General features: G+C 41.4%; 2 protein-coding genes across 2 annotated transcripts; both read left to right on the top strand.

The window, feature by feature from the left end:
• Positions 1-4,365: 4,365 nt before the first annotated feature.
• LOC124092215 (olfactory receptor 7G2-like) lies at positions 4,366-5,301 on the top strand. Its single transcript, XM_046443688.1, has one exon. It carries the CDS (start codon positions 4,366-4,368, stop codon positions 5,299-5,301), a length of 936 nt encoding a protein of 311 aa, XP_046299644.1.
• A 17,960-nt stretch (positions 5,302-23,261) lies between these two features.
• On the top strand, positions 23,262-24,221 carry LOC124092225 (olfactory receptor 7G2-like). The gene has a single exon (XM_046443696.1). It carries the CDS (start codon positions 23,283-23,285, stop codon positions 24,219-24,221), a length of 939 nt encoding a protein of 312 aa, XP_046299652.1. The 5' UTR covers positions 23,262-23,282.
• Positions 24,222-26,547: the final 2,326 nt, after the last annotated feature.

The raw sequence follows: 26,547 nt of genomic DNA, 5'->3' as shown, positions 1-26,547 counted from the left end.
TTCTATAATTTCTTTATGCAACTTTTGTTTGGAAGATCTGTCCAGTGGTGAGAGAGGTGTGTTAAAGTCACCCAAGATTATTGTGTTGTGTTCAATTTGGCTCTTGAACTTGAGAAGAATTCGTTTGATGAACATAGCTGCACCATTGTTTGGGGCATATATGTTTATGATTGTTATGTCTTGTTGGTGTATGGTTCCCTTGAGCAGTATGTAGTGTCCTTCTTTATCCATTTTGATTAACTTTGGCTTGAAGTTTCCTTTATTTGATATGAGGATGGAAACCCCTGCTTGCTTCTGCAGTCCATGTGAGTGGTATGATTTTTCCCAACCTTTCACCTTCAGTCTGTGGATGTCTCTTTCTATCAGATGAGTCTTCTTAGGCAGCATATTGTTGGGTCTTTTTAAAAAATCCAATCTGCTAGCCTATGTCTTTTGATTGGTGAGTTTAATCCATTAACATTTAGGGTTACTATTGAGACATGGTTTGTATTTCCAGTCATGTTTGTTTATTTTTGTTATTTAACTTGACTTGATTTTCTTCTTTGATAGAAGTTTTTCCTTTAGGGTACTACCTCCTTCTGCTGATTTTCTTTGGTGTTTTTCATTTCCTCTTCATGGAATATTTTTCCAAGGATGTTTTGTAGTGTCTCTTTTCTCACTATAAATTCTTTTAACTTTTGTTTATCATGGAAGGTTTTTATTTAATCTTCAAATCTAAAGCTTAATTTTGCTGGATACAAGATTTTGGTTGGCACCATTATCTTTCAGAGCTTGATATGTGTTGTTCCAGGATCTTCTAGCTTTCAGGGTCTGTGTTAAAAAATCTGCTGTTATTCTAATTGATTTCCCCCTATCTGTAATCTGATTCCTTTCTGTTGTGGTTTTTAAAATTCTCTCCTTATTCTATATGTTTGGCATTTTCATTATAATGTGCTTTGCTGTGGGTCTGTTGTGATTTTGTACATTTGGCGCTCTGCAGTCTTCTTGAATTTGAATTTCCAATTCATTCTTCATGTTTGGAAAGTTTTCTCACATTATTTCATTGAATAGATTGTTCATTCCTTTGATTTGGACCTCTATGTCTTCCTCTATACCAAGAACTCTTAAATTTGGTCTTTTATGCTATCCCATATTTCTTGAATGTTCTGCTCATGGTTTCTTACCTTTATCACTGTGTGGTCATTCTTTACCCTATAGGTTTGTAGTGCTCTTGTAGGGTTCCAAGACCTCTCCTTTGTGGGGAAGGACAATTGGAACATATATATTTATGTTAACAGATCACAATATCAACAATATACCACCTATGAACAATTTGTTGTTATTAAGACGTTTTCAATTTAGTCTTAATGTACAGAAATGTTGGATTCAATCATTATTTAAAATATAATCAGTATTTTTGTAAAAAGGTTTACAATTTCTGAGAGTGGACAATGAACTGGGGGTGGGGCATAGGACGATGTGCTGAGGAGGTAGGATGTGATGATATAGAGTTAATACATCTTAGGAAGTGTGGAAGGGAAATCTAGTGTAGAGGGTTAGTAGCAAGAGAACAGACTGGAAGTAATTTAGGGTAGGCACGTATGTAGGACGACAGTAGAGCACATAAAACAGACACATATGTATTTAGAAAAATACAGGATGTTAAAACAGTAAAAAGGGGAAAGAAAAATGAAAGAAGAAAAAGGAAAAGAAAAAAAATGACATATACAACACCTCTATATTATACTATTCAGATGACTCAGTCCTCAAAGCCGTGTTTCATGCAAAGTTCTTGGCTTCACATATGTTGGGGTGTGAGGGCCGGAGGATAGAGGGGGAGAAGCCAGGGTTGTAGCTAGCTTTAGAGCTCCATGTCTGTCCTGCTTCTCTTCTCCTCCAGTAGGTGGTGTCGTCTTCTGTAAGCTGGTGTCTCTGCCCTTGGGATGGTGGAGGTAACCAGGTGGGAAGCCTGGTTCTGGTGCAGGGCACCTGGGACAAGGAGTGGCACCGTCAGCCCTGCAGGGAGACTGCACCTCACAGGTCTCTTTCTGGTACCGCTGATATAACTTGAGTGTCCAGTCCTATCTCCCTCTCTACCTGGAGGTTTCCCAGCTCCTGGTCTCTCTGATGGGCTCCAGACTTTAGCCCCATCTCCCTCTCCCCTGGCAGTTCCCAATTGAGGAACCTCTCACCCCATGGCTCCCGTGGGTGGCTCCTTGGTCGCACTGCACACCTGTGTTGGGCAGCTACTGTGTTGGGTCACCACCGCTGGGGAGGGGGGAAGGTTGGAAGCCTGGTACCTGGCCACTGGAGATCCGATCTGGGAACTGCCCCCAGCTAATATGGCGAGAATGTGGAGCCAAGATGGCGGCGGCCTGCTTTCAGCACCGGGGTGTCTGGGGAGGTGGGGGGAGCCTGGGGAGGTGGGGGAGCTTGGGGAGGTGGGGGAGCCTGGGGAGGTGGGGGAGAGACTGATGAGGTGGGGGAGCCGGGGATGGCGTTGTGCTGTGGGTAGGGAGCAGCTGAGTGACCTGCGTGGGAGCCGAGAGAGGTCTTGGCCATCTGCAGATGTGCTGATAGGTGATTCTGCTATGGCACTCACCGAGCCTTGTGTGGGCTAGAACTTCGGGCTTTGGGTCCTGCTTGAATGCCAGGCATCCTAGTTAAACTCTGAGGCCCAGAGCCCTGCTCAGGGTCACAGTGTTGGTGATTTATGCGGAGTGGACAGGGGTCCTCTACCACTCTCAGAGATGCAGTATTCGACAAGGTGAGATCTGGATCATGGAGCAGATACAGAATGCTGCCTCCCTCTGTCCCGCCATCTTGAGAAAATAGCGTGACTTCAATTCTCTAACCACAATTTCTTAGCTGGGGTCCAGTGACACAGAGCCTGTAGCAGGGGTTATAGTGACAGCATCTTTCTTCATGGTGTGGTCTCAGAGAATAACAAGTTGAGATGTCAGTCAGGGCAGGGATAATATTCAAACAAAGCAGAGAGAAAGGAAAAATGGAGAGTTCAATCAACAGGTGCAAAGGTATTGTTTGATAGGAAGAATCACTTCTTGTGTATTATGGCACAGCCAGGCAAATATAATTAACAGCAATGTATTATTTGTTGGGATAGAAAAATGTATAAATACCATTCTAAATGAGGAGTAACAGTCCTGCCTCTAATTTCTGCATTCAGCAGTTACCAGAGAGGATTGACTAGGTCTTCTATGCAAAATTGTAAAGAATGAAAATTCTGAATATATAGCACATATACAATGAATTTTAGGATGCAGAAACATGAATATTTGCATTTTTTAGCATGATTGCTATATATTTATGTTTCTATTACTTATCTGAATATGTAGAATGTACACACTTGAATTGGAATCATCCTTTGTGATGTTATGGCATGATATCACAAAAAAGAGATGCTTTTGTGTAAAGATGAAGTGCAAGTTGGGAATTCATTGGAAAAGTGCCATGTAAAATGTGTGCCAGTCCATCTAACAGCTATGGCAAGCAAAAATGGAAAGAAGGGGATGTTGTGTGCTGGGCCTCAGGGGTCAGGAAACAAGCCACCCTCAATTCCCCATCTGTGAGGACGTATGGAGTTTGTCTTGAAGGATGTTCTCTCCTGGGATCAGAATGAGAGTATGACTGCTGGTCTAATGAGCAGCTTTGAATTTGAGCCTTAGGGACACAGAGATTGCAGAAGTCAGGCTAGGGCCACCTCACTTGACAGCCCTGCATCAGTCAGGACACAACATCTGGGCCTCTTCCTAGAGATGATTCCTCTTGAACAGGAGCCTGTTGACTCAGTTAGCCTCTCTGCATTTCCTGAGGACAGACCATCAGTCTTCTATATTCAGGTGAGAGGCTGAAGTCTTTCCTTTCGAAGTCAACCAGGTAGCAGAGTCCTTTAGCAAATGCTTTGGACTTGAGGGCAAGAATGACATTCAAATTTCATCTTGGGAAACAGGAAGGGAAAATAAAAAACAAGGGAGAGAGAAAAGAGTCCCCTATGCATCTTGTGTCAACTGTGTGTCATCCTCTTGCCACATTCTCATAGATATGTGCACGAAGTGCTTTTCTGCTGGTCTGAAATTCAGCACAGTGATGATGATGGTTATGGAATATTCTGAAATTTGCTGAATTCTTGTAGGGATATTGGAGAGGGGGGTTTATGGTGTTCTAGTTGCTAGGGCTGCCATAATCCAGTACCGTAGACTAAGCGGCACAACATAAAATTATTTTCTCTAAGTTCTGAAGTCTAGAAGTCCAAAGTTCAAGGTATCTGCAGGTGTAGTTTGCTAACACATTACCAAGTTTTGCTGCTGCCATCTATACATTTTATTACCTTTATACCCTATTTTTGTCTTCAGATTTTTCAAAAACATGGCAACTACAAACCACACAGCTGTTTCAGAATTCCTTCTCCTGGGACTGACAGATGACCCAGCACTGCAGCCCCTCATCTTCAGCCTGTTTCTGTCCATGTACCTGGTCACCATCCTGGGGAACCTGCTCATCATCCTGGCTGTCAGCAATGACTCCCACCTCCACACCCCCATGTACTTCTTCCTCTCCAACCTGTCCTTCAATGACATTTGCTTGATCACCAGCACAATCCCCAAGATGCTGGTGAACATCCTGAGACAGGATCAGAGCATCACCTATGCAGGCTGCCTCTCCCAGATCTGCTTTGTCTTGATTTTTGGTGGTTTAGAAAATTGCCTGCTTGCAGTGATGGCCTATGATCGCTATGTGGCCATTTGTCACCCCCTGACATACACTGTCATCATGAATCCCCACCTCCGTGTCCTGCTGGTTCTACTCTCCCTGCTCATTAGTGTTGTGCACGCCCTCCTCCACACTCTGATGGTGCTGTGGCTGTCCTTCTGCTCAGATGTGGAGATCCCTCACTTCTTCTGTGAACTTGCTCAGGTCATCAAGGTGGCCTGCTCTGATACCCTCATCAATAATGTCCTGGTATATCTGGTGGCTGGTCTATTTGCTGGTGTTCCTCTCTGCGGTATCATTTTCTCTTATGTTAACATTGTGTCCTCTGTCTTGAGAATGCCCTCATCCAAAGGAAAGCAGAAAGCCTTTTCCACCTGTGGGTCTCACCTGTCTGTTGTCTCCTTGTTCTATGGGACAGGTTTTGGGGTGTACATTAGCTCTGAGGTGACTGACTCTCCCAGGAAGACTGCAGTGGCTTCAGTTATGTACTCTGTGGTCACTCAGATGCTGAACCCCTTTATCTACAGCCTGAGGAACAGGGACATGAAGGAAGCCCTGAGGAAGCTCATAGGAAGGACAGCTTCTCTATGACGTGTTGTCAGTTTCTTTTGACTTGTGTTTCTAGAATACATAAAAAGAAAAGAAAACAAACAAACAAACAAACAAACAACAACAACAAAAACAGTATTCTGGGAGAACCAGAAGCCTAATCCTTTTGTCCCTACATTTTTCTAAATGACTATATCATGTAATGACCAGGTACATTGAACTTGGATTGAATCTTGATATTGCTTCATGCTAAGTCTGTTAGGAGACATGATTCCAAGTCTCTTAACACAGTTCCTTTTCTGAGGTCTGCAGCAGCAGTGTCTGATTTTAAAAAGAGTTTTGTGGTGCAGTAAATTGAAGAGGCAGACAGAGCAGTGATAGTATTTAAACCAAGCCCTAGTCAAGGCTTGCTAACTGTTCCTGTGCTTGGGGTCATATGAATTGCTGCCTGAAGTTAATCCTAATATTCATAGCCTATCAGTCAATTTCTGGGACTTGTTATTGATAGTCCATATCATTTAAGACAATGATAGCATCTACCATATTAAGGTCATTATCTATAAGTTTTCATAATTTAATGATATAAGTGGGTTGAGATGATTATTTGATTTATGAACCTGATACAGTTCATTTGATTGCTTTATCAAGATTCCTTTAATCCTCAGAATAAGATTACCTAACAGTCACACTCAGACATCGAGCCACACTAGAACCCCAGTGCCTTTTCCTGCTCATACTGATACTTAACGTCTCCCTGGGTCATCCAGGCTACACTTCTGCAGTGGACTGGATGGTGGCCTTCAGCACGGGAGCAGTCCTGTACCGCTGAAAGGTAGTTATATAAGAAAATGGGCCAATGCTACTTTTTTGGAGAGGGGATTTGCAGAGGAGGAGTATTTCCTGGATTGTCTCTGTGAGCCAAAAATGTGACCATGTTTCCTTTTAAGGTAGACAAAAGAGTAGAAGACACTGAGACAAAAAGTAGGCAGGTTAATCATGGACACTGATTTTGGATTGATGTGGCTTGGATTTGATTGATGGGCAGTAGTTGATCATGTTTTAATCTACAAAACTGACTTTTTCATAGGACATGAATGCATTCTTTTTATGACCCCTGGAGCTATCCCTATACAATTTATTACATAAAAGTACTTCTATATGACCTCAATAAATTCAGACTTGATGAATGGATTGCATGTCTTCCTGTTACCCTCATCACTGTCTTTCAGAACCGATCATGTCCAGCAGTTAGTTGTTTATTATCAATGCTCCACAGTGCTCACTGTGCCTGGGGACATTAAGAGTAAGCAGAATTCCTGAGGTTGGTGAATTTGGGTGTCTATTTTTTTGCTATTGTGAATAAAGCTGATTGAATATTCTCCATGGCTTATGAAGGAAATCAAAGGTAGCTTTTCACTTGGGGTGGAATTGTCAGCTGTAATAGGGCAGTTCATCATGTTTTAGTTTTTCCAAAGAGTTTTCCTAAAGGGTTGAACCAGTTACTTTCCCATTAGATATTCCTGGCATTTCACATCATCCTCAAAACATTTTCATTTACTCTGATAATCTAGTGTGTGTAAAATACTGTTGAATTTAATATTTATCTTATTGTGTTTTGAGAATAATTTTACATTTTATGTGCCACTTATTTTCTCTTATGTGGTACAGGCATCATGATATTTCCATGTGCTAGATTTTCTAATTTAAATGTTTTTATTGGTGCATTATATTTCTACACAAATAGTGGGGTTCATTTTGGCATAATCATGCATGCGTGGAATAATTGGCTCCATTTCAGTCCATAGTATTTTTTCTTACCCTTCCCTCCTTCCTCCCCCTGTCCCCTTCCTCTTCTCCACTGATCTTCAATCCTATTTTTAAAAATTAATTTATATTTTAGTGCATTTGGGATGGTGCATTAAAATATAATACATTGCTATTTAAATACATTGCTATTTAATTTTTAGTATTGAGTCTCCTTTTCATGGGTGTATGGTATTTGAGATGCACACAAGTGGTGAGTTTCAACAGGTTTAATTTGTCAATATTGTCCCTCCTGGTTTGTGCCTCTTTGGTCTTGATTTTGAAACCCTTGCTTGCCTCAGTACAGGATTTAAATTCTTGTTTTTCCAGTTGAGACTGAAACCACCTGAAATTTATTATTACCTTATGTGAAATAAAGATGGAAATTCATTTTTATTCCTTTGCATCTTTCACTAAGCAGTTCAACCATTCATTGTAATGCCAGTTAACCAATAAAGCAACTGTATACTTATGAACTGACATCTGTCCAGACTCTCTTTTCTGAATTATAGGATTGTCATATTTTCCTCTGTGCTATATTCCCAGGCCTCAATGACAGCAACACCTCAGGTATTTTTAGTTACAATCACAAAGGTACATCGTATCACAGATTAGTGGCTTTTATCACATGAAAAAGAGACTTAATACTAAAAATTAATAGCAATGTATACCAATCCAAATGTTTTATTCTAAAAAATTTTTAGTTACAATCACAAAGATACATGGTATCACAGATTAGTGGCTTTCCTGATGATTTGAAATTTTTTGCAAAAATATTTATAACAAGGACTTGTAATTTATGATATGTGTGCTCATAGGTGTATATACATATGTACAAATACAAATATATAGTATGAATTTATATATATAAAATTTATATACATATGAAATTCACTATGCTGAGTGTTTAGAATTGGCAGTAGAATTCTAAACAAGTTGGTTTAACATTTAGTACAGTTTGAGTAAAGAGAATATATTGTGTTATTGCATATTATAAAGCTGCTCTTTATAATATGCAATAACACACTCAAGTTTCATGGAACCATGCACAGAATCCCCTAAATGCTTACCTTTTTATGGTACATTGATGATATTTTATGAATTTGTCATATGTATACATATCCATCTATCCACCTGATATTTTGAGATGAAATGTGACAATACTGTGTGTAAGGATAGTTGTGACTCTAAAGACACCTAGGAAAGAGGATAGAATCCAGTGGAGCTGGAAGGAATGTCTGTGTGTGTGGAAAGACTTGTGATGGGCAAGAGCAGAGGAGGTGGAGGGAAGAGGGTGACACTGTCTGGCAGGTTAGGATGGAGGATCAGCCAATACCAAGCTGGGAAAGGTCAGGAATTCCCCAGATTAATGCCTCCTTTCCTCAACCAGTTATGCCACTAGTGTTATGTGAGATCATGGGTAAAATGGGGCACACAGGCATACCTGACTCATATTTTTAGATTCGAAATAACTTTTATTACAGTATTTTAATTCTTCTATGTTATTGTTAACATCTTAGCATGTCTAATTTATAAATTAAATTTTATCATAGGTATGCATGTCTAGGAAACAAAATATATGTTTGTTTTAAATTATTATTATTATTTTTTTGCAGAGATATCTGCAGTGCCATTGCCACTGGGCGTCTTGAAGTGCATTTACCCTGCATGATAGGGGACTAGTATATCTGTCATGTGAATTGAAAAGATGATCTCTACTAGGACAGTTTCCAGCAAGTGACTATGTAGGCTGACTCCTGAGCTTTGCCTTCCCTTTTCCCCACACAGACGTTCAAAGAGGAGGCTGGCTGTCCACTGCTGGCCCATGTGTAAGCGGAGCCCTCCCTCTGCAGCTGGCATAGTAGGGGGTGCCATCCCCCTTCCTATATTTGAAATTGCCAAGGAAAATGGCATCTTTTGTGTAGATTGCTTGAACTGTTCCCACTGGTCCCTGCTCGCACTGTGTTTTCACCTGTGTGCTCCTGAATGGCTGTCCTGGGCTGGATAAATCTCTTCTGTGAAATGACACAGCTCAGTGGGAAGAATCAGCCCCACATATGCATGGTCTGTTGTTGATCCCTGATGCAAAAAAGAAAGAAAAAAAGACCACTGACTCCAATTTTAAATCAAATTAAAGCATGGTTGTATTTGTGTACACATAGAGAGCTGATCAGCGGCTCTCTACTAACACGGGCTAGAGACCAGCAACCCCAGCTGTCCAGCAATGAGGTTTTATGGCACAAAACATTGAAAAGGGGGGTGTCTTGAGAACTTACACATGACAGGATTTTGATAAGCATAATACAAAGACAGATGGTAGGTTAATGATCCATATAGCTTAACATTTCAAGATAGGGAATAAATTTAGATCCCAACATCAGAATTCATGAGGCACCACTGAGGTTTCAGATAGGGTTGTTATCTAGTCAGGGGGAGCCAGAATTTATGAGGAACCACTAAGGTTTTAGAGAGGGTTATTATCTGGTCAGGGAAAGCCAGGCATGGGTGAGTTCAAGGCACAGGCAGGAATTCCAAACAAGTTTAGAAATCACAGTAATTTATAGTAAAACAGAAATTACCTTTTCATGACTTTGTGATGAGATGGATCCCAATCTTAAGATGAAATTAGGCTGTGTTCATCACACTATGGTCCCTCATGTCTCTTAGGAACACGGATGCCAGAGAAACCTTGTGGAGAATATTGAGCAAAATAAAATTCTTCAGGTGATTGATTTAAGGCAGTTTCCCAGAGGGCATCAAGTCAGCATGTAAATTACTCATTTAAAAATTGTAAATGTGTGCTTATGAGGAAAACCATTTTCTGTGGAGAAATGTTCCCATTATTGGAGGAGATATGTGGTGTAAAAAAGAAAACAGCCAAAGAGAAGACAGAAGTCTGATGAATTTCCAACAAATAGAAAAAAGTTCCCATAGTCATGTCTCCAGGTGCACTGTTGAAACCAATGAAATTCTCACAGAAGAATCCGAGAGGTTTTCTTTGATGCAGGAGGTGTTCGTCTATCACTAGGAAAAGCATTCAGCACCATGATTAGTGGACAGCTCCCACCTCCACTGGTGCCCACAGAGCAAATGCAGGGGTGAGTCACCTATGGACTTTGTTCACACTGCAGTTTCATTAATCTCACCTAAAACTGCTGAGTCTGAATCTTTGGGGCAATGTCTGAAATAGTGATTCATAAGCATTTTGTGTGATTTTTGAGGCTGTCTCAAGTCTGGGAAGATAGGTAACAGCATTTCAAGAAGAGAAAAGAATGCATTTCTGATATACAATATGCCTCAAATGTACCTAATCAAATAACATATGTTTAATGTATAAACTTATCTGTAGTCTTTAAATTGTAGTACCTTAATGAGAACATACCTACAGACCACTGGTTTAAGAATAAACATAGAATATTCTTGCAGCATCCTCTAGCTGTTAGCATCTCTATCAAATTTTATATTGATCATTTTTTTATATTCTTTAATTAGTTTGAATCCTTTGATACTGTGTGTTGCTGATCATGTTTGTCCAACAACTCTGTCATTTTATAGGATTCAACCACATGTTTTTATCACCCTGTTGGGGAATGCACGGATTCATTTTCTTTTAATGCTGTGTAAAACACATAATATGTGGTGAAAATTAACTTGTCATCCTTTCTGATGTTGATGCTAGTGGTCTGTTCTTGTGTGAATGTTTTCTTTATTTTTGTTTTTGCTGCTTGGTATCATACACAGGGTCTTGTGTGTATTGAGCTTCATCAGAATTGCAAGCTAAGTTTTCTGCCATTGTGAGCAAAGGTGTTTGAATGATCTTGTGCATGTTCCCTGGTAGAAACGAGTGAGTGTTTTCTATCTGGATGGAATTATTTGGTACACAGGAGCATCCATTATTTTGGGGCAGTTTCAAAGCATTTTCTAAGTGGTTGAATAAATTTATAGGCTTTAAGAAATATCTTTTATTTCAAATAATTAGCATTTTGACTGCCTTCCAATGTGGTGCATGTAAGATATTAGTTAAATTTTTGTTTTTCTTATGAGTTTGAGCAACTTCTCATGTAATAGAGGATTTACTTTTCCTCTGTAAAATATCTACCTGTGTTATTTCTGCTCAATTGCCTGTCATTCTTAGTAGTTCATTAGAGTTCTTTATTTTATTTGGATTAATTTTTTCATTATGTTATAGTTAAAGCTTCGTCCCGGGGTTTCATAAACTGACTTCCAGACCACTCACGTATAATCGAATCAAGCCTTTACTGAAGCACACTGGTGGCGACTGACCAGAACATAAAGCTGTTCCCCTGATCAGCCCCGAACAATTACAAGGGCGCTCCTTATAAGCCTGAAAACCGCAAAAGGGATGTTTGGGGGTCTAACCAATGCAAGCAAGCCAGGTTACAGAAGCAGGAGAGTGCAGTCAGACGTGGGCTGGAATGGTGACGTCTTGACCAATGATAAGCTGCATAAATGATCACGGTCTCTTAGGGTTATAATGCAGCTGAAGACTTCCTGTCCCCCTGATGTCACTGCTGTGTCACATTGTAGTGCAATGCATTCCTCACGTTCTCGTGGTGATGCTGCTGTCAACAAATCCACGCTGCTGTCAGTTGAATAAAAGTTGTGCACCACAGAGAAGCATGTACTCTGTGATGCTTGATCATGGTGGTAATTGGATATGTTACTGGTTTAGGCAATTATTATAATCTACTTTTTAATCAGTGCATATTAAGAATACAGAATAAGGGGTTTCACTGAAGCATAGCTGATTGTGCCTAGGACATCTTTTGTGCATTTCCAAGCCATGTACTCCTCCCTCTGATTCCTTTCCTCTTCTGCCATAGTGTCCCTTCTACTTTTATGCCATCTTTGTGTGTATGCGTGTGTGTGTGTGTGTGTGTGTGTGTGTGTGTTCCACATATAAGAGAAAAATTAAATACTTGACTTTCGGAGTCAGACTCACTTCGTATCGTTATTTTAGAGTGTACTATTTCTGCTTACAAAGATCATTTACTCTAAGACCATGTACTCTATTGTGCTGGCAGGAGCCTTGTCGACCTGAGCTTACTGCATCTCTTGATTGCATACTTTCCTCTTGGGCTTGATTTTATCTCCCATTGTTTGTCCATCATGGCCATGGGAGCGACAGGCTAGGCCATGTGGCCTTGTGCATATAGGCCATGTCATCTGGTCTTGCACAAGTGCACCCCATGATGTTCACACAATGAAATTATTGAATGATGCATTTTTCAGAATGTGTCCCCATCATTAAGGGGCACTTGACTACATTTGGGTAGATTTGAAAGACTCCCCACTATCATAGAGGATGCCCCCAGGAGCAATCAGACAAGAATCTCGACTCTTTTCCAGTGTTTGCTACAATGCTCATTTCTCCTGAGGAAGAGTTCAGAGACAGGGTGGTCCAGGGAGAAACCTAGCGGGTAACGTCTCACTCCCCTGCTGACTTCTTCCTCACAGTGTCCCTGAGGCCTGAAGGTCATCAATGGCTACATCAGTGCAGGACCAAGTTGCACACAACAAGAAACAGGACTCACTGCCTCTCTCTGCTCTTCATGAAGCACAGATGATCTTTACAAGTTGTCATCCTAAAATCTTTTTTTGTAGTTTCATCATTCCCCTGGTCCTTCTTTCATTGGTGCATATGAATTGCACAGAACAACGGGTTGCACTGTGGCATATTTGTGCAAGTGTCTAACAAACTTAAGAACACGCAATATTTGTGCAGATCTCTTCAGTACAGTGTGGTAATTCAATATATTACACAACATATAGGGACCATATCAGGGTAATTAAAATGTTATCTTCTTAATCATTAGTCAATTCTGTGTCGTGGGAATGTCTGAACTCCTCTCTTGGCCTATATGTATTTTGAAATATGTACTACTTGTTCTAGACTATTGTTATTTTACCGTATTTTACTACAGATTATTAGAACTTAATCCTCCGATCCAACTGTTTTTTGGTATCCATGATACAACCTCCCTACTTCCCCTCCTTCCTACCCTTCTTGGCCTCTGTGACCACTAGCATACTTTGTGCTTCCATCAGACCAACTCGGTTAACTTCTGCAACACATGAGTGACAATATGTGCGATTTGTCTTTCTATACCTGGCTTATTTCACTTAACATGCTGGACTTCATTATTTCTCTGGCTGAGAATATTCCATTTTATACAGAGGTCACAATTTCTGTTTCCATTAATCTTTCAGTGGACACCTTTTAAAAAAATATTTTGTTTTAGTTGTAGTTGGACGCAATACCTTTATTTTATTTTTATGTGATGCTGAGGATTGAACCCAGTGCCTCATGCATGCTGGGCAAACGCTCTACCACTGAGCCACAACCCCAGCTCCTATGGACACCTTTTTTGAGTCTGTACCTTAGCTATTGTAAATAGTGTGGTAAAAACAAGGAAATGCAGGTATCTCTTTGATATTATGATTTTATTTCCAATATATACATATACTACTGTATATATCTCTTTATATTTTTATGCACATGTATGTACATATATACACATATGATATTATATATCATATAACATTCATAATAAAAATACAATTATAGGTTACATATCATTATATGTATATATATAATTAAAATGAGCTAGGTTAATGGGTCATATGTAGGTTATATATTAATATACATAACATTGTAGCTTATTTAAATCTTATATTATAACTGGTAGAATACACATAGTATTAAAATAATTTAAATATATGTAAATTTAAATTTAAAATAATATTATCATTCACCCCAGAAATGGATAGGAAAAGTCATTCCTCTTGAAATGTTTCTTGTGACATTTCTGAGATGTTTTTTGGGTTGGAACTGTAACTTACTAGTAGAGTATTTGCTTAGCATATGTGAGGCCTTGGGTTCAATCCCCAGCATTGCATAAATAAATAATGAAAATTAAAATATCTTATTTCCATTCATGTGTATACCAGATTGAATAGAATCCCTTACCCTTTGTCCCCAAATTATGTTTGCCCCGGCCCTCAGAAGCTGACCTTTTGGGAAACAGAATCTTTGTGGATATTTTATTTTTTCTTTTGGATTAATAATAATTTCTGCACTGATTACTGAATCTTTTCATGGAGTGCCACGTGGTAATCAATACACTGTCTGAAGCCTCTATCCTGATTAAAATCTTTATATTGGTACTAGTATAAAGGGGAAATGCCAATTTCCTCTCCTGGTGCTAGCACACATCATGGGCACTGCTCCTCTCCACCACGTCTTGACATCTGGGAAGTCAGAAGGGAAGACCCAGAGCAGCCCAGCAACCCTGGCCAGGAGAGCCACGGTGCAGGCACCTCAACAGCCAACTGCAAGGTGTGCGACAAGGCAGTGATGATGATGCCAGCTTGGTCCTTGTGTAGAAATAGACACGAAGACCAGTGAGAGAGCAGAAGACAAGGAGTGAGCCCGCATGGCTACAGCATCTGATCTTTGACAAAGGGGACCAAAGAAGGCACTGGAGGAAAGACAGAATCTTAAACAAATGGCACTGGGAGAACTGGATATCCATATGTAGAAGAGCGAAACTAGGTCTCCTCTCTATCCCTCTGTGAAAATCAATTGAAAGTAGATCAAAGAACTAAGTATAAGACCTGAAACTTTGAAACTGCTAGAAGAAAACATAGAGGAAATGCTTCCAGATATTGGCAGGCAATGACTTCCTGAGTAGGACTGGATAGCCCAGGCAACAACAGCAAGAATGGACGATGAGGCTGCATCAGGTTAAAAAGCTCGACTTGTTTTGATCAAACTCTGTTATAAGCTCGTGCAAACAGGCAGTTATGAAACCAAAACTGAATAATAGTTAATATGCACCTGTAAAAAGAAAATGTGGTTTATATACACAATGGAGTTGTACATTACGCTTAAAGAGCAATGAAATCATGCCATTGGGTGGAAAATGGATGGAACTGTAGTTCATCATGTTAAGCAAAATAATCCAAACTCAAAAAGGCTGGGATCACGTGTTTTCTCTCAAACATGGCAACCACAAAAAAGACGATATGAAAATAGTAGGGAGATTATTAGAGATGAGAAAGGGGGTTTGGGGAGGGGAAGGAGGGAAAGGTGAGGTAGAGATGATTAAAATAGGTTATGTTTACGTATGAATATGCCACAATGAAATCCAACATTCTGTAAATTCCATATAATTCCTGTGTACTAATAAAAGCAGAAAAGTAAAAAAGGAAGATTCCCAACATGGTTCCAAGATGATTCTCTTTCATTTGTCTCTGTTTGGAGGGAAACGTGTCCAGCCATGTACGTACTCTGTCAAGACCCAACACCTCTACCTTGTGTAGAACACCTTTACTCCTTCTTAGCCAGGTCCCCGGCTTCGGAAAAAATCCCATCTCTTTTTTGCATGATTCATTTTCCTATTTGACGACTGCACTTACAGTACCATCTGCTGTCCACAAATTTCTCTTGAAATCAAACCTCAAATCCTCTCCAGACCCCTCATGCTGCTCTGCTCCAGTCTGATCCTCTTGTCCCTTTGTCACAAAATTCTCCCAAGGTCTCTATACTGATGCTCGGTATTTCTCTCCTCCTATGTTTTTGTGGGTTCAATCCAGTGAGGCTTTGTCCTGATTTCTCATCTGGCAGGTTTGCAGCTCCCTCATCTGTGACCAGTCAAGTCTCTACTTCTGAGTGCACTTCACTGACTTCTGGTGCTTGATGAGGTAGAGAATGTCCCAGGCCCATCCATCAAGCCAGGAGTGAGCCAGGCTACTTTCTTCCTTGGAGGCTCCAAGTCCACAGTCACGCGTCTAGGCAGCAATCAACTCTCAATTTCACCATATTTCTCAAATAAGGAAGTCCTTTCTATGCCCTTGGGGACTAGTTTAAGTCATGTAGTACTCATTGCCTGCAAAGAGGAAGGAGATGAATCTGTGGAGTCCCTTGGCTCCTGCCTATCCCCTCCATCACGTTGGAGTTATACTTCAGTGTCTGCAAAATTCTTGTCTTTACATCTTCTCTTTCTGGTGCCTGGAATAGTTGATCTTATTCTGTAAGGCAGTGGGTGTCTTTGTATATTTTATCTCTTACACATATTTTTGTCAAGTGAGTATAAGCTTAAGAAGGACACCACAATACCATATGGCATAAAATGCCATAATTTTAAAATAATATATCTTATAAATCCATAAGAAGATAACATGTTGTGAAATAAATTGACCAAAATGTGAAAACAAGCCCTCAAATGTGAAAGATTTTAAAATGTAAATTCACACAAAGCACCATCGGCACCTATTAAATGTTGGCTGAAACCTGACCATGCTCTTGGTGACTTTGTCATTGAAGCAACACCTTAATTGAAAATGCAGAACCACAGTCTCAACTCACAATTCCCCAGTGGGAGGAAAATTACACTGAAGTATTGTGATGGAATTGGAAAAGGTATTCATAAAACTCTAGGGAGTAATCGCCCTATCTCTAATGTCTGCACTCGGGTTTCATCAGAGCAAATAGATGAAAATCTTCCATAAGAAACAATGACAATGAAATTTATAGGTCAGCAAATACTCAGTGACTTTTAAATAGAGACACCTCGTTTGTATTTTTACAATACCTTAGCTATTATTTTTATTTACTATTTCTAATTACACAGGACATGGTTTCATTTTATTTCTATTTCTGCAGCTCTGAGTAAAGACACATTTTTGATGATGTGCAGAGAATGTTTGTAATGTCTGCATATCACTTTCTGGTAGCAAAAGCAGGGTCTGTGTGTCAGGAACCATTTTAGACTATAATTGTACTCAGGAGACATTGATCTAAAAATCTAAACAGAAATTTTAAAATAGTTTGCAATTACCGTGAAGGCAGTTAACATCATGTTGGCTACGTGCCCAGCCCAAATCTACTTTGTAGTGCAAATGATGAAATAGATTGTACATATTCCATTACACACACTTGTACAATAGTTCAAAATGACGGAGTCTTTGGAAAAGTTGCATTTTATATTAGTCAGATAATTTGAACATTCTCTCTGCTGTTGAAATCACAAGAGTGATATCAGAAGTTCAATATTGGATACCGCAGATGACGACTGTTATTTTTTCCTCAGTGAACAAGTCATTGAAACTTTTCTTGAACCATTACCAATATGTAGAGAGGTGAGTCTACCTTATCAAGTCCGCTAATATAAATATTAAGCTACAGATTTTCATTTTTCACCCTATAGTGGAAAAAAAGACAGGGTGAAACGATCATAAAATACATAGCCCAGCATCATCAGCATCACATGGGAACATGTTAGACAATCACCCTGACTTATACCTTGGCTTTCAGAGTTGTGAGGGAATAAATTTCTGTTAAGTCTCCCAGTCTCTGGTTCTTGGTTGTGGCAGGACTAGCGACTCATACTCACAAACCACTTCCCCAATATCTCTACCAGTATCAAAATAGATTTCAGAATATTTTGTAAGTGCCATCATGTTTGGGAAGAATCAGGTTTCTGTGCTGCAGCAAATGGAACCAGGCAATGGCAGCTGTGCTGCTAATTGGGGCCACGGATGTATATTTTTCCTTTTTATAAGGAGAAGTGTCTTTCCGCATGCTACACGAGCCACTTTTTTTTCCCCTTCCGGAAACTATGTAATTGAAATATTTCTACTGAGGTGTCTATTGTTTGCCAATTTATCAAAATTCTTTAACTAGGTTGATCCTTGGAGTTGCCAATTTGTCACTTAGGGCTCAGGCCTGTTTTGCATCAGCTGTGCACCATTTGGTGGATGTACACAGTGCTCAGTTAGAATGAATAGCGAGGCTCTATTTTCCCTGATGATTTGCCTCAATGATTCTTGATGGTGAAAGAATTACTTACACCAATTTGAAAAATTTTGAGCATTGCCTTTTAAACCACAAAACCTCTTAGAGTTTCTTTTTGCCTTTGAAGCGGCAGAACTTCACATTTCTCTCTTCTTTCCAATTCAGCAGTATGTCAAGTGTCCGCTTATGTGGTGGTGTTTTTCTGGCCTGCCTTGCTGGTACAGGAGAGTTGTTGCATCTTTCCCAGTACCAATGGCTCACACATTCACTGTAACACACCAGCCCCTAAAATCAACCTGTTTGTGGTAATAAAACTAAGATTTTTCTGTTACAACTTCAAAGCAGCTAGTGCCTCAGGATGACAGCTTTTCTGTTAATTTGCAATTTTCTACAACAATGTTGATGAGAGACACTCAGTTCACATCTGTGACCCGTACTGTTTACAAATACATGCACTGAAGCAAAGACCCTGAGATGGGGTAAGGTTGGTACAGGAATTCTACAAAAATAATGAAGCATGCTTACCTGGCATGCTAGGTCCTCATTGGTTACACATAGCACTTTCAAATTGTTCAATATCCTAGAAAACACGTAACCATATTTATGGAGCCGGTCCTATAATTGCCCCTTTGTATTTGTGCATTTGGGGGGAAATTACCGTCTCTATAATAGCACTTGCATTTATGCAGGAAATTGGTAGACAAAGTTGATATAACAAAGCTTGTGTTTCTATCACAAATGTTTAGTTTCACCTCAAGCTGGCTTGTTTGTTTGTCGTGATGGGTTTTCTTTAGAAATGCTTAGAAAGAGATGTGTGACTCCACTACAGAGAGGTGTGTCCATGCCTGAGTGCGCTGGAGTAAGGTGAGAGCCGAAAAGGGGAGGGGAGAGCTGGCTCCTCAGGTGTCTCAGGGTGAGAAAGGAGACAGGGATCTGTGGAACTCTGGCCCTTTCCACAGCAGCCACCGATGATCATGGCTCACCACGCTCCCCGCTGAGTGTGCATCAGGAAAGTCTCGGGTTCCTAGCCCCAGGGGCCTTTGCTCCCCGTTCCTTTAGGGAGAAGTATTTCATGGTTAAGTGGAAACTGTTCAGGATGCCTCAACAACTAAGAGCCGTCACGCCTAAGGCCTCAACACCACGCGCTCTGCTCTTGACCGTGGGTCCTGCTTTGACACTGCTGCTGGCGAAGCGCCACTTTGGTGGACAGAGAACGGAAGGTCTTGAGAACCGAGAAGGTCACTGTGGCTGTTTGTGGGTGGGAGTTTTCAGGAGTCACGTGCTATTTGGGAACTCATCAGAAGTCACCTCACATCGGGGTAGATGTTCCTCTTGGGAGTCTGATATCTTGACTTCAAAGAATACGAATTTCTCTTCAAAAAATGGCTCTGTGGCTGGGTCTGTCGCTCAGTGTTAGAGTGCGGGCCTCCCCTGTGGAAGGCCTGGTATTATCCCCAGAACTGCAAAAGTAAAACCCTGCCTGACATCTCCTCTTGCCCTCACCACAGCATCAATGTCTTCTCCCTTATTCAAGACTCCTCCAAGTGACCCTTGCACTCACTCCCCACAGCTGTTCTCCTCTCAGGTTTCCTAAGGTCAATCCAATGACAGCTTTAGCGTGATTTCTCCTGTGGCAGGTTCTCAGTTGGTCTCACCCAATAACTTCTCCACCCCTACATGGAGTCCCCTGCCTCTGCTCAGTGGTGGGCAGACTGCCAGATATCCACAGACAGTCAGCAGCAAGCTCAGTGAGGTTCTTCCTTGGAGGCTTTTCTGAAACTTTCAGGTGCTCCACTCCACAGCCATGGGTGCAGGAAAAGCTCACGTTCACCACGTTGCTCAGGTATGGAGACGGCCTCTGCTCTGGCACACTACTGTCCTCCTGGGACACTGTGTCCTCAATACCATCAAAGATGAATCCACAGAATTCCTTGGCTTCTGCTCACTTACCTTAGTATATTTGATTTTTTTTTGGTCTCTTGAAAGCTTTATCTTGCTTTTACATATTGCTGTTTTGGGGGGCTGTCAGTATAAACATTGACCCTTTTGAAATAACTCCACTGATATCTTTTATATACTATTCCCATTTTTTAAAGTGGATGAGGTTAACATGGTGAAGAACGTCTTCATATAGTCATCCATTTAAATAATACATCTTGCAAATTGTAAATTGTTATGTAAATACTTAATATAGTCTAAGTTTCATTCAATGTGAAAATATTGAAGCCTTTATATATAGAATGTTTTAAAAAGAAAACTAACACGGAGCTCCACCTCCACCTGTAAAATGATGAAATCCCGTCCAGTGTGCTGAATATCTGGGCACAGCTCATGGTCCTGCCTTGTGTTAGTTTTTGTGATTGTTTCTGTATTAAAAGCAATAAGCCGTAATTGTACCTCAAAGTTGTGTAATGTGAAGGAACAGAAACTGAAATTATTTGGATGGGATTGAAAACGACATTAATGAAATGGTGAGCAGGGAGTAACAGCTAAGTCTGTATTTTTGGCCATCAGCAGTGATGAAAGAGAATATATTAGAAGCTTCTTTGAAAATTTTAAGAAACAAAAATTATAGTCCAGCAAAGAGCTGTCTGAGCTGGGGGAACACCCTGGGTGTTGGCAGTGGTGCAAAGTTACAGTTGGGTATTCGTCCCCTAAAGGCCCCTGTGTTAAGGCTTGGTCTTCGTGATGTGGCACTACAGGGAGGCGTTGGGGCCTTTTAGCTGTGGGACATAGTGGAAGGAAGTTGGGTCCCTGGGCACTGCCCTTGAAGAGGATGTTGGGACGCCAGCCCCTCTTCTTGCCCTCTTTTCACATCCTGGCTGCCATGAGTGGACAGGCCTCCTCCGCCCTGCTCTCCTCTATGATGTCCTGTGCTGTCACTGGCTGAGAGCAACAGGCCCAGTGACCTTGGAATGATATTCTCAAACCATGATCCACAATGAACCTCACGTAGGTGTTTGTTACAGCAACAGAAAGCTGACTGTGAGAATGCCTTAGCTAGTATCTTAGAAAGTGTCATCTACACCCACACAGAGGAAATGTCTTCAAATGATCGAAGCAAGACTCTTGAAATGATTACTTAAAATGATGACTTTGTAATTTAAAGGAGCCCTGGACATTTTTAGAGAGAGGCCAGGCCCAAGCAATGCAGCTGAGCAGACACAGTGCAGAGAGCTGAGAGGGGCAAACATGGCCTCAGGGGTCAGGAATCAGCCGCCCTGAGTCCTTCCCTCCTGCAGAGTTGGTCTTCAAGGACGTGCCCTCTTGGGATCAGAGCATTAGTAAAATAGGTGATCTAATGAGGACGTTTGGATGAGCCTCCAGAGGAACAGAGACTATAGACGTCAGTATGGAACCACCTCACTGAACAGGAAGCAGCACCTGAGCCTCCTCCTGAGATGAGCCTTCCTGTCCAGGACCCTCTGACTCCTAGGTCTGCCTGCATTTCCTGAAGACCCATCTTCCAGCTTCAATATCCAGGTGAGGCTTTTGGACAGCATTCCTATTTAAACTAACCCGGCATCTAACATCCATATTTAATGTTTTGGAAGTGTAATCCATGCGTCTCGTTCATTCATTGCTGAAGTCATTTGAGTTCCTATTCATGTCATCACATGTCCTCGCCTCATGTGTATATGCCCGGCCCAGGTCTCTGATCTCCACCCTCCTCCATCTCACAGTGCATACTCCACGTTCCCTTCTTATTCCTCCACCCGACCATCAATTCCAGCATTTGTTGCATCACAGTAAAAGCTTCCCTGATTTTTGCAAGTATGGTGTCAACCATATTTTCTCTGTCCTCGCTCATCAGTTACTCTGACCCACTCTTCCTTCTGAGGAATGAAGAGGGTGCTGAGCCACAGTTCAGGACTGTAAACCCGGAAACACAAAGGAAATATCAGAATGGGGGACCCACGTGGCGATAGTGTGCAGGGTGCTTTTGTTGGATACATTTCATCACGAAACAGGACCGTGGTATTTTTACAGATTCATTGGAGGATAATTCAGTAAGATTTGTATAAATGCAAGGTGTTCAATGTGATGGTTGGATCCATGTGTGCACTCCCAAATGATTTCCACAAGCAAAGCAACTAACACATTCAACAGGCAGCTGGTTTCTGTTCAGGTGGTGATTTCCCCCTCCACAGCTTTTCTAGAGCCTGGATCACATTCAGAGAGTGTGCTTTCCATCCTGCACCTGATGGTAAATGCCGTCAGACCCAGTTCTGTCCCACTCTGCAGACGAAGGCCATTGCCCCACCGTGACACACCAGGTAGGTCCCAGGTTGTCCTGTGAGGATGTGTGGACTTGTGTGTTAGGAGAACCCCAAAATTGTTTCTATATGCATCACTTTTGTTAGGAGCATATACATTTACTTTTATCTCATTTTAATGTTTTAAAAATTTCTTATGTTGTCTATTAACTTAAGAAAGACCTCCTTTAGGATAAGGTAGAGAATCTCCTGGTTTCCCTTAGAATTAGTTGCTAACGGGGCTGACTTACATTCCTGGGGTGGTGTCTTCTGAGTTTCGAGTGTAGAGGCAACATTTCCTAATCTTTGCTCAGGTCCACCAGGAAGGATGCCGTCCACCTTCTGTAACTATTTTTGTGGGTAGAACTGGACATATATTGAAGGCAAGGGAAAGATCAAAGGCTTTAGATAGGGGAAAGAATAAAATTACAAATGAAATGATGAGATCTGAGTGGCCAATTAGCAATGTTAGTCCTGTACTATCCAGAGGCATTGACAGATTGCTTGAGAATCAACTCAACAGTCAGAATATCTGAGCCCCAATCCAGGCTTGGCCTAACCTGCACTGTGGATCTGACATCCGTGATATAAACTCACCTTCCCTGATTGTCCTCCTGGGTCAATCAGGACGATAATAAAGCACACGAAATCGACAAGATGATTTTGAAGCAAGCCCAAATTAGGGGGCCTTTGCTTTAGAAAACAGATTTCCAGATTTTCAATGACTTTTAGAGTAAAGGCATGAAAAATTCGAATTCAAAAGTAATATCTCATACTTTATTTCATTTGTAGCACTTAGCACAGTGCCTGAAACAGCATTGGTGTCTAGTAACCACTTATTTCAATGAAAAAAGTGGAGGGGGAGGGGGAGTGTGTAAAGAAATGGGAAAAAAAAATCAGAGTATTCACTTGGGTTCACGGTAACAATGAGGAAGCTTTTGTTTTTAAGTTTTGTTCTCAAACTACATCAAACATCCCAAGGGCTTACTGAAGCACAAACTGCTTGTGCTTATCCTCAGGGTGATTCAGCAGATAACTGGGGCTGGGGACGAGGGATGTGCATTTCTGTCATCTTCCCAAGTGCTGCTGCTGTCCGTACTGTTGAGATGTCTTCTCTCATATTTTCCATAAGATTCACCAGAAACATGGAACCCGTAAACTACACAGCTATTTCAGAATTCCTTCTCCTGGGACTGACAGAGGACCTGGCTCTGCAGCCTCTCATCTTCAGCCTGTTCCTGTCCATGTACCTGGTCACCGTCCTGGGGAACCTGCTCATCATCCTGGCTGTCAGCTCTGACTCCCGCCTGCACACCCCCATGTATGCCTTTCTGTGCAGTCTGTCCTTTAATGACATCTGTTTAAGCACAAGCACAGTCCCCAAGATGCTGGGGAACCTCCAGACGCAGGATCCGAGCATCACCTACACAGGATGTCTCTGCCAGATGTTTTTTGTCTTAGTTTTTGCATATTTGGAGAATTTTCTCCTTGCAGTGATGGCCTATGACCGCTATGTGGCCATTTGTCACCCCCTGAGGTACACAGTCATCATGCTGCCCCACTTCTGTGTCCTGCTGGTTCTGGTCTCCGTGTCCATCAGCACTGTGGACGCCCTCCTCCACACTCTGATGGTGCTGCGGCTGTCCTTCTGCACAGACCTGGGGATCCCCCACTTCTTCTGTGAACTCGCTCAGGTCGTCAAGCTGGCCTGTTCTGACACCTCAGTTGATAATGTCCTCATCTATGTTGCAACTTGCATATTTGGTGGCGTTCCTCTCTCTGGGATCATTTTCTCTTATGTTCACATTGTGTCCTCTGTCTTGAGAATGCCATCAGCCGAAGGAAAGCATAAAGCCTTTTCCACCTGTGGGTCTCACCTGTCAGTTGTGGCCTTATTCTACGGGACAGGTGCAGGGTTGTACATGAGTTCTGCATTTACTGACTCCCCCAGGAATTCTGCTGTGGCTTCGGTGATGTACACTGTGGTCCCTCAGATGCTGAACCCCTTCATCTACAGCCTGAGGAACAGGGACTTGAACGAGGCTTTGAGGAGTCTCATCGGAAGGATAACTTCTTTTCTGTGACGTGATGACTTCTATTTCCACGCCTTCATGGTCTTTCTCCATGGTCTAGGGTCTCAAGTAAGTCAAAATGACAGGATTCCCATTGGGCCCAAATGTGTCAAACTTGTCTTTTTTTTTTTTTTAAAGAGAGAGAGAGAGAGAGAGAGAGAGAGAGAGAGAGAGAGAGAATTTTACTATTTATTTTTTTTTTTAGTTTTCGGCGGACACAACATCTTTGTTTGTATGTGGTGCTGAGGATCGAACCCGGGCCGCACGCACGCCAGGCGAGCGCGCTACCGCTTGAGCCACATCCCCAGCCCTCAAACTTGTCTTAATGCATATTTCTCAAAGGGTGAGGTCAATAATCATTATGACTTGTCTTGAACCCTCACTTTTTCAATTTTTGTCTAACTTTGTGAGATTTGTCTCATGATTCCAATGAACAGAACACACTTCGTTTGCTAATGTTTCACAGAAACGATGCCTGAAGCCCTGGGCTGCTGGTTTTTGACAATTTCGATGTGGTGCCCTCCAAGAAAAAGGCAAACTGTAGAAGATGATCAGCCAGGAATCTACTGAATCTTACCTGTGGTCATATGTGGCGAATTGGCTCCAGCAATTCTTACGGTTGAGGTCACATGAATCACCTTCAGATTTAGTCTCATGTGAGGCAAAACGCTGCCCATTCTCAGTCTAAGAAGCAACTAGTGAGAGCTTTTACTGATCCACAGCAACCTTGAGATAACAATAGCATCCTCAACATTCAGTGCCTTCTTCTGTGAACTTGGCATAATTAGATGCTATCAGTGGTTTGAGATGATTTTGACATAGCCAAGACTCATCAGTGAAGTGACCCTCGGTCCCAATAGGAAAAGAGAAGGCTAATAGCAAAATGCTCTATCAATTGAGTTACCTTTCCTCATAAGGATGTCTGAAGTATGGAATGTTCTGGAAGTGTAGGGCTCTCTTCAGTCCTCCTTGAGGTGGCATCTTCCTAGGACTGGTTCCCTTCCAGGTCACCAGGTGGTAGCATCACCTGAACAAGAGGCTATGAGACAGAAAATGGAGAGTACTTCCTGAGGTCCACACATAAGTCATTTCCCCCATGAACCAACTAGGCTGATTGAAACTCTCCAGTAGACGGGATGATGGCCTCAAACTGGTTCCAGAGCCTGTCCCACTGATCTGTGATTGACTTATATGATAATCAAGTGAATGTTGTGTGTTTGGGAGAAAAGGATTTGTGGGGGAGGAGTTTTTCTTGATTATTTGGGTGGGCTTTGAGTGTAATCACTCATCTCACTATGAAATAGAGCAAAGTGGAGAGGAAGAAGAGAAAAGGGGGCACATAACACTGGAGATACAAAGGGATTGGTGCAGCCAGTAGCTGATCATTTTGCCCTACAAAAAATTCATTTTTATAAGATTATAGTGTGTTGTAATCACTGCTTTAGAGATCCCTATACTAAAAAGAATGCTTCCTTTTGACCTTGTTAAAGTTGAAATCTGATAAATGAATTCCATGCCTCATGGTTGCTATCACCCTGCTTTGCATAATCAATCATGTTGGGTTTCATGGTTATCCATTCATTTTCAAAATCCCTATTTATGTATTGTGACATTAAAAATCAGAGACACTGTGGTGTTGAAATATTAGCATATATTTTTCTGCTCCTGTGAATCAGGTTGTTTTAATCTTCTCTATGGCTTATAAAGGAAATAAAAAATTTATAAACCTGGGATGAACCTATTGGCTTTAACAGTAACTACTCACCTTTGGTTAGTTCCAAAGGTTTTTTCAAAGTGTTGCTCCATTTTACTTACCAAGCAGATATTCCTGCCCTTCCACATCATTCCGCAAATATTTTTACTTAATCTGACAACCTAAATGGTGTAGAGAATCAGATGTGACTGCGAGCTTGAAAACGTAATGCTTACTGTCCTTGATGGGGCTGGCCTGCAAATGGGAGGTTCCTTCAAGGTTTAGATAAGGTAACAAGCAGACATGCTTGAAAACAAGGTGTCTGCTGTCCTTGGGAGGACTTGCCCACAAACGGGATGTTCTGCTAAGTGGGCTACCAGGGTGCTGAGAAAATTTTTTATCTGTTCTTAACCAAGGGCAGAGGTCAGTATGCTCCAAGCCAAGAGTAGATTAAGCCATGAGAAGTGAGTCACTTCTGATTAGAAAGGAAGACTTCTGTATGCTATGTTTAATTAGCTGAAAGACCTGACTTATTGCTGTTGGAAGGCTGCCTTCTTTGTTCACAATACTATAAAAAAACTGCTGTATACAAAAAAAGGGGCTTTTTTCTTTGGCTTCTTCGGCTTCTTCTTTCTTCCTCATGGT

This window comes from Marmota monax, unplaced genomic scaffold, assembly GCF_021218885.2.
Source record: "Marmota monax isolate L192 unplaced genomic scaffold, Marmota_monax_Labrador192_F-V1.1 WCK01_AAM20220418_F8-fsc00102, whole genome shotgun sequence".
Classification (NCBI taxonomy): Eukaryota; Metazoa; Chordata; class Mammalia; order Rodentia; family Sciuridae; genus Marmota; species Marmota monax.
Note: the sequence above shows the minus strand (reverse complement) of the source record. Positions and strands in the feature narration are given on the sequence as shown.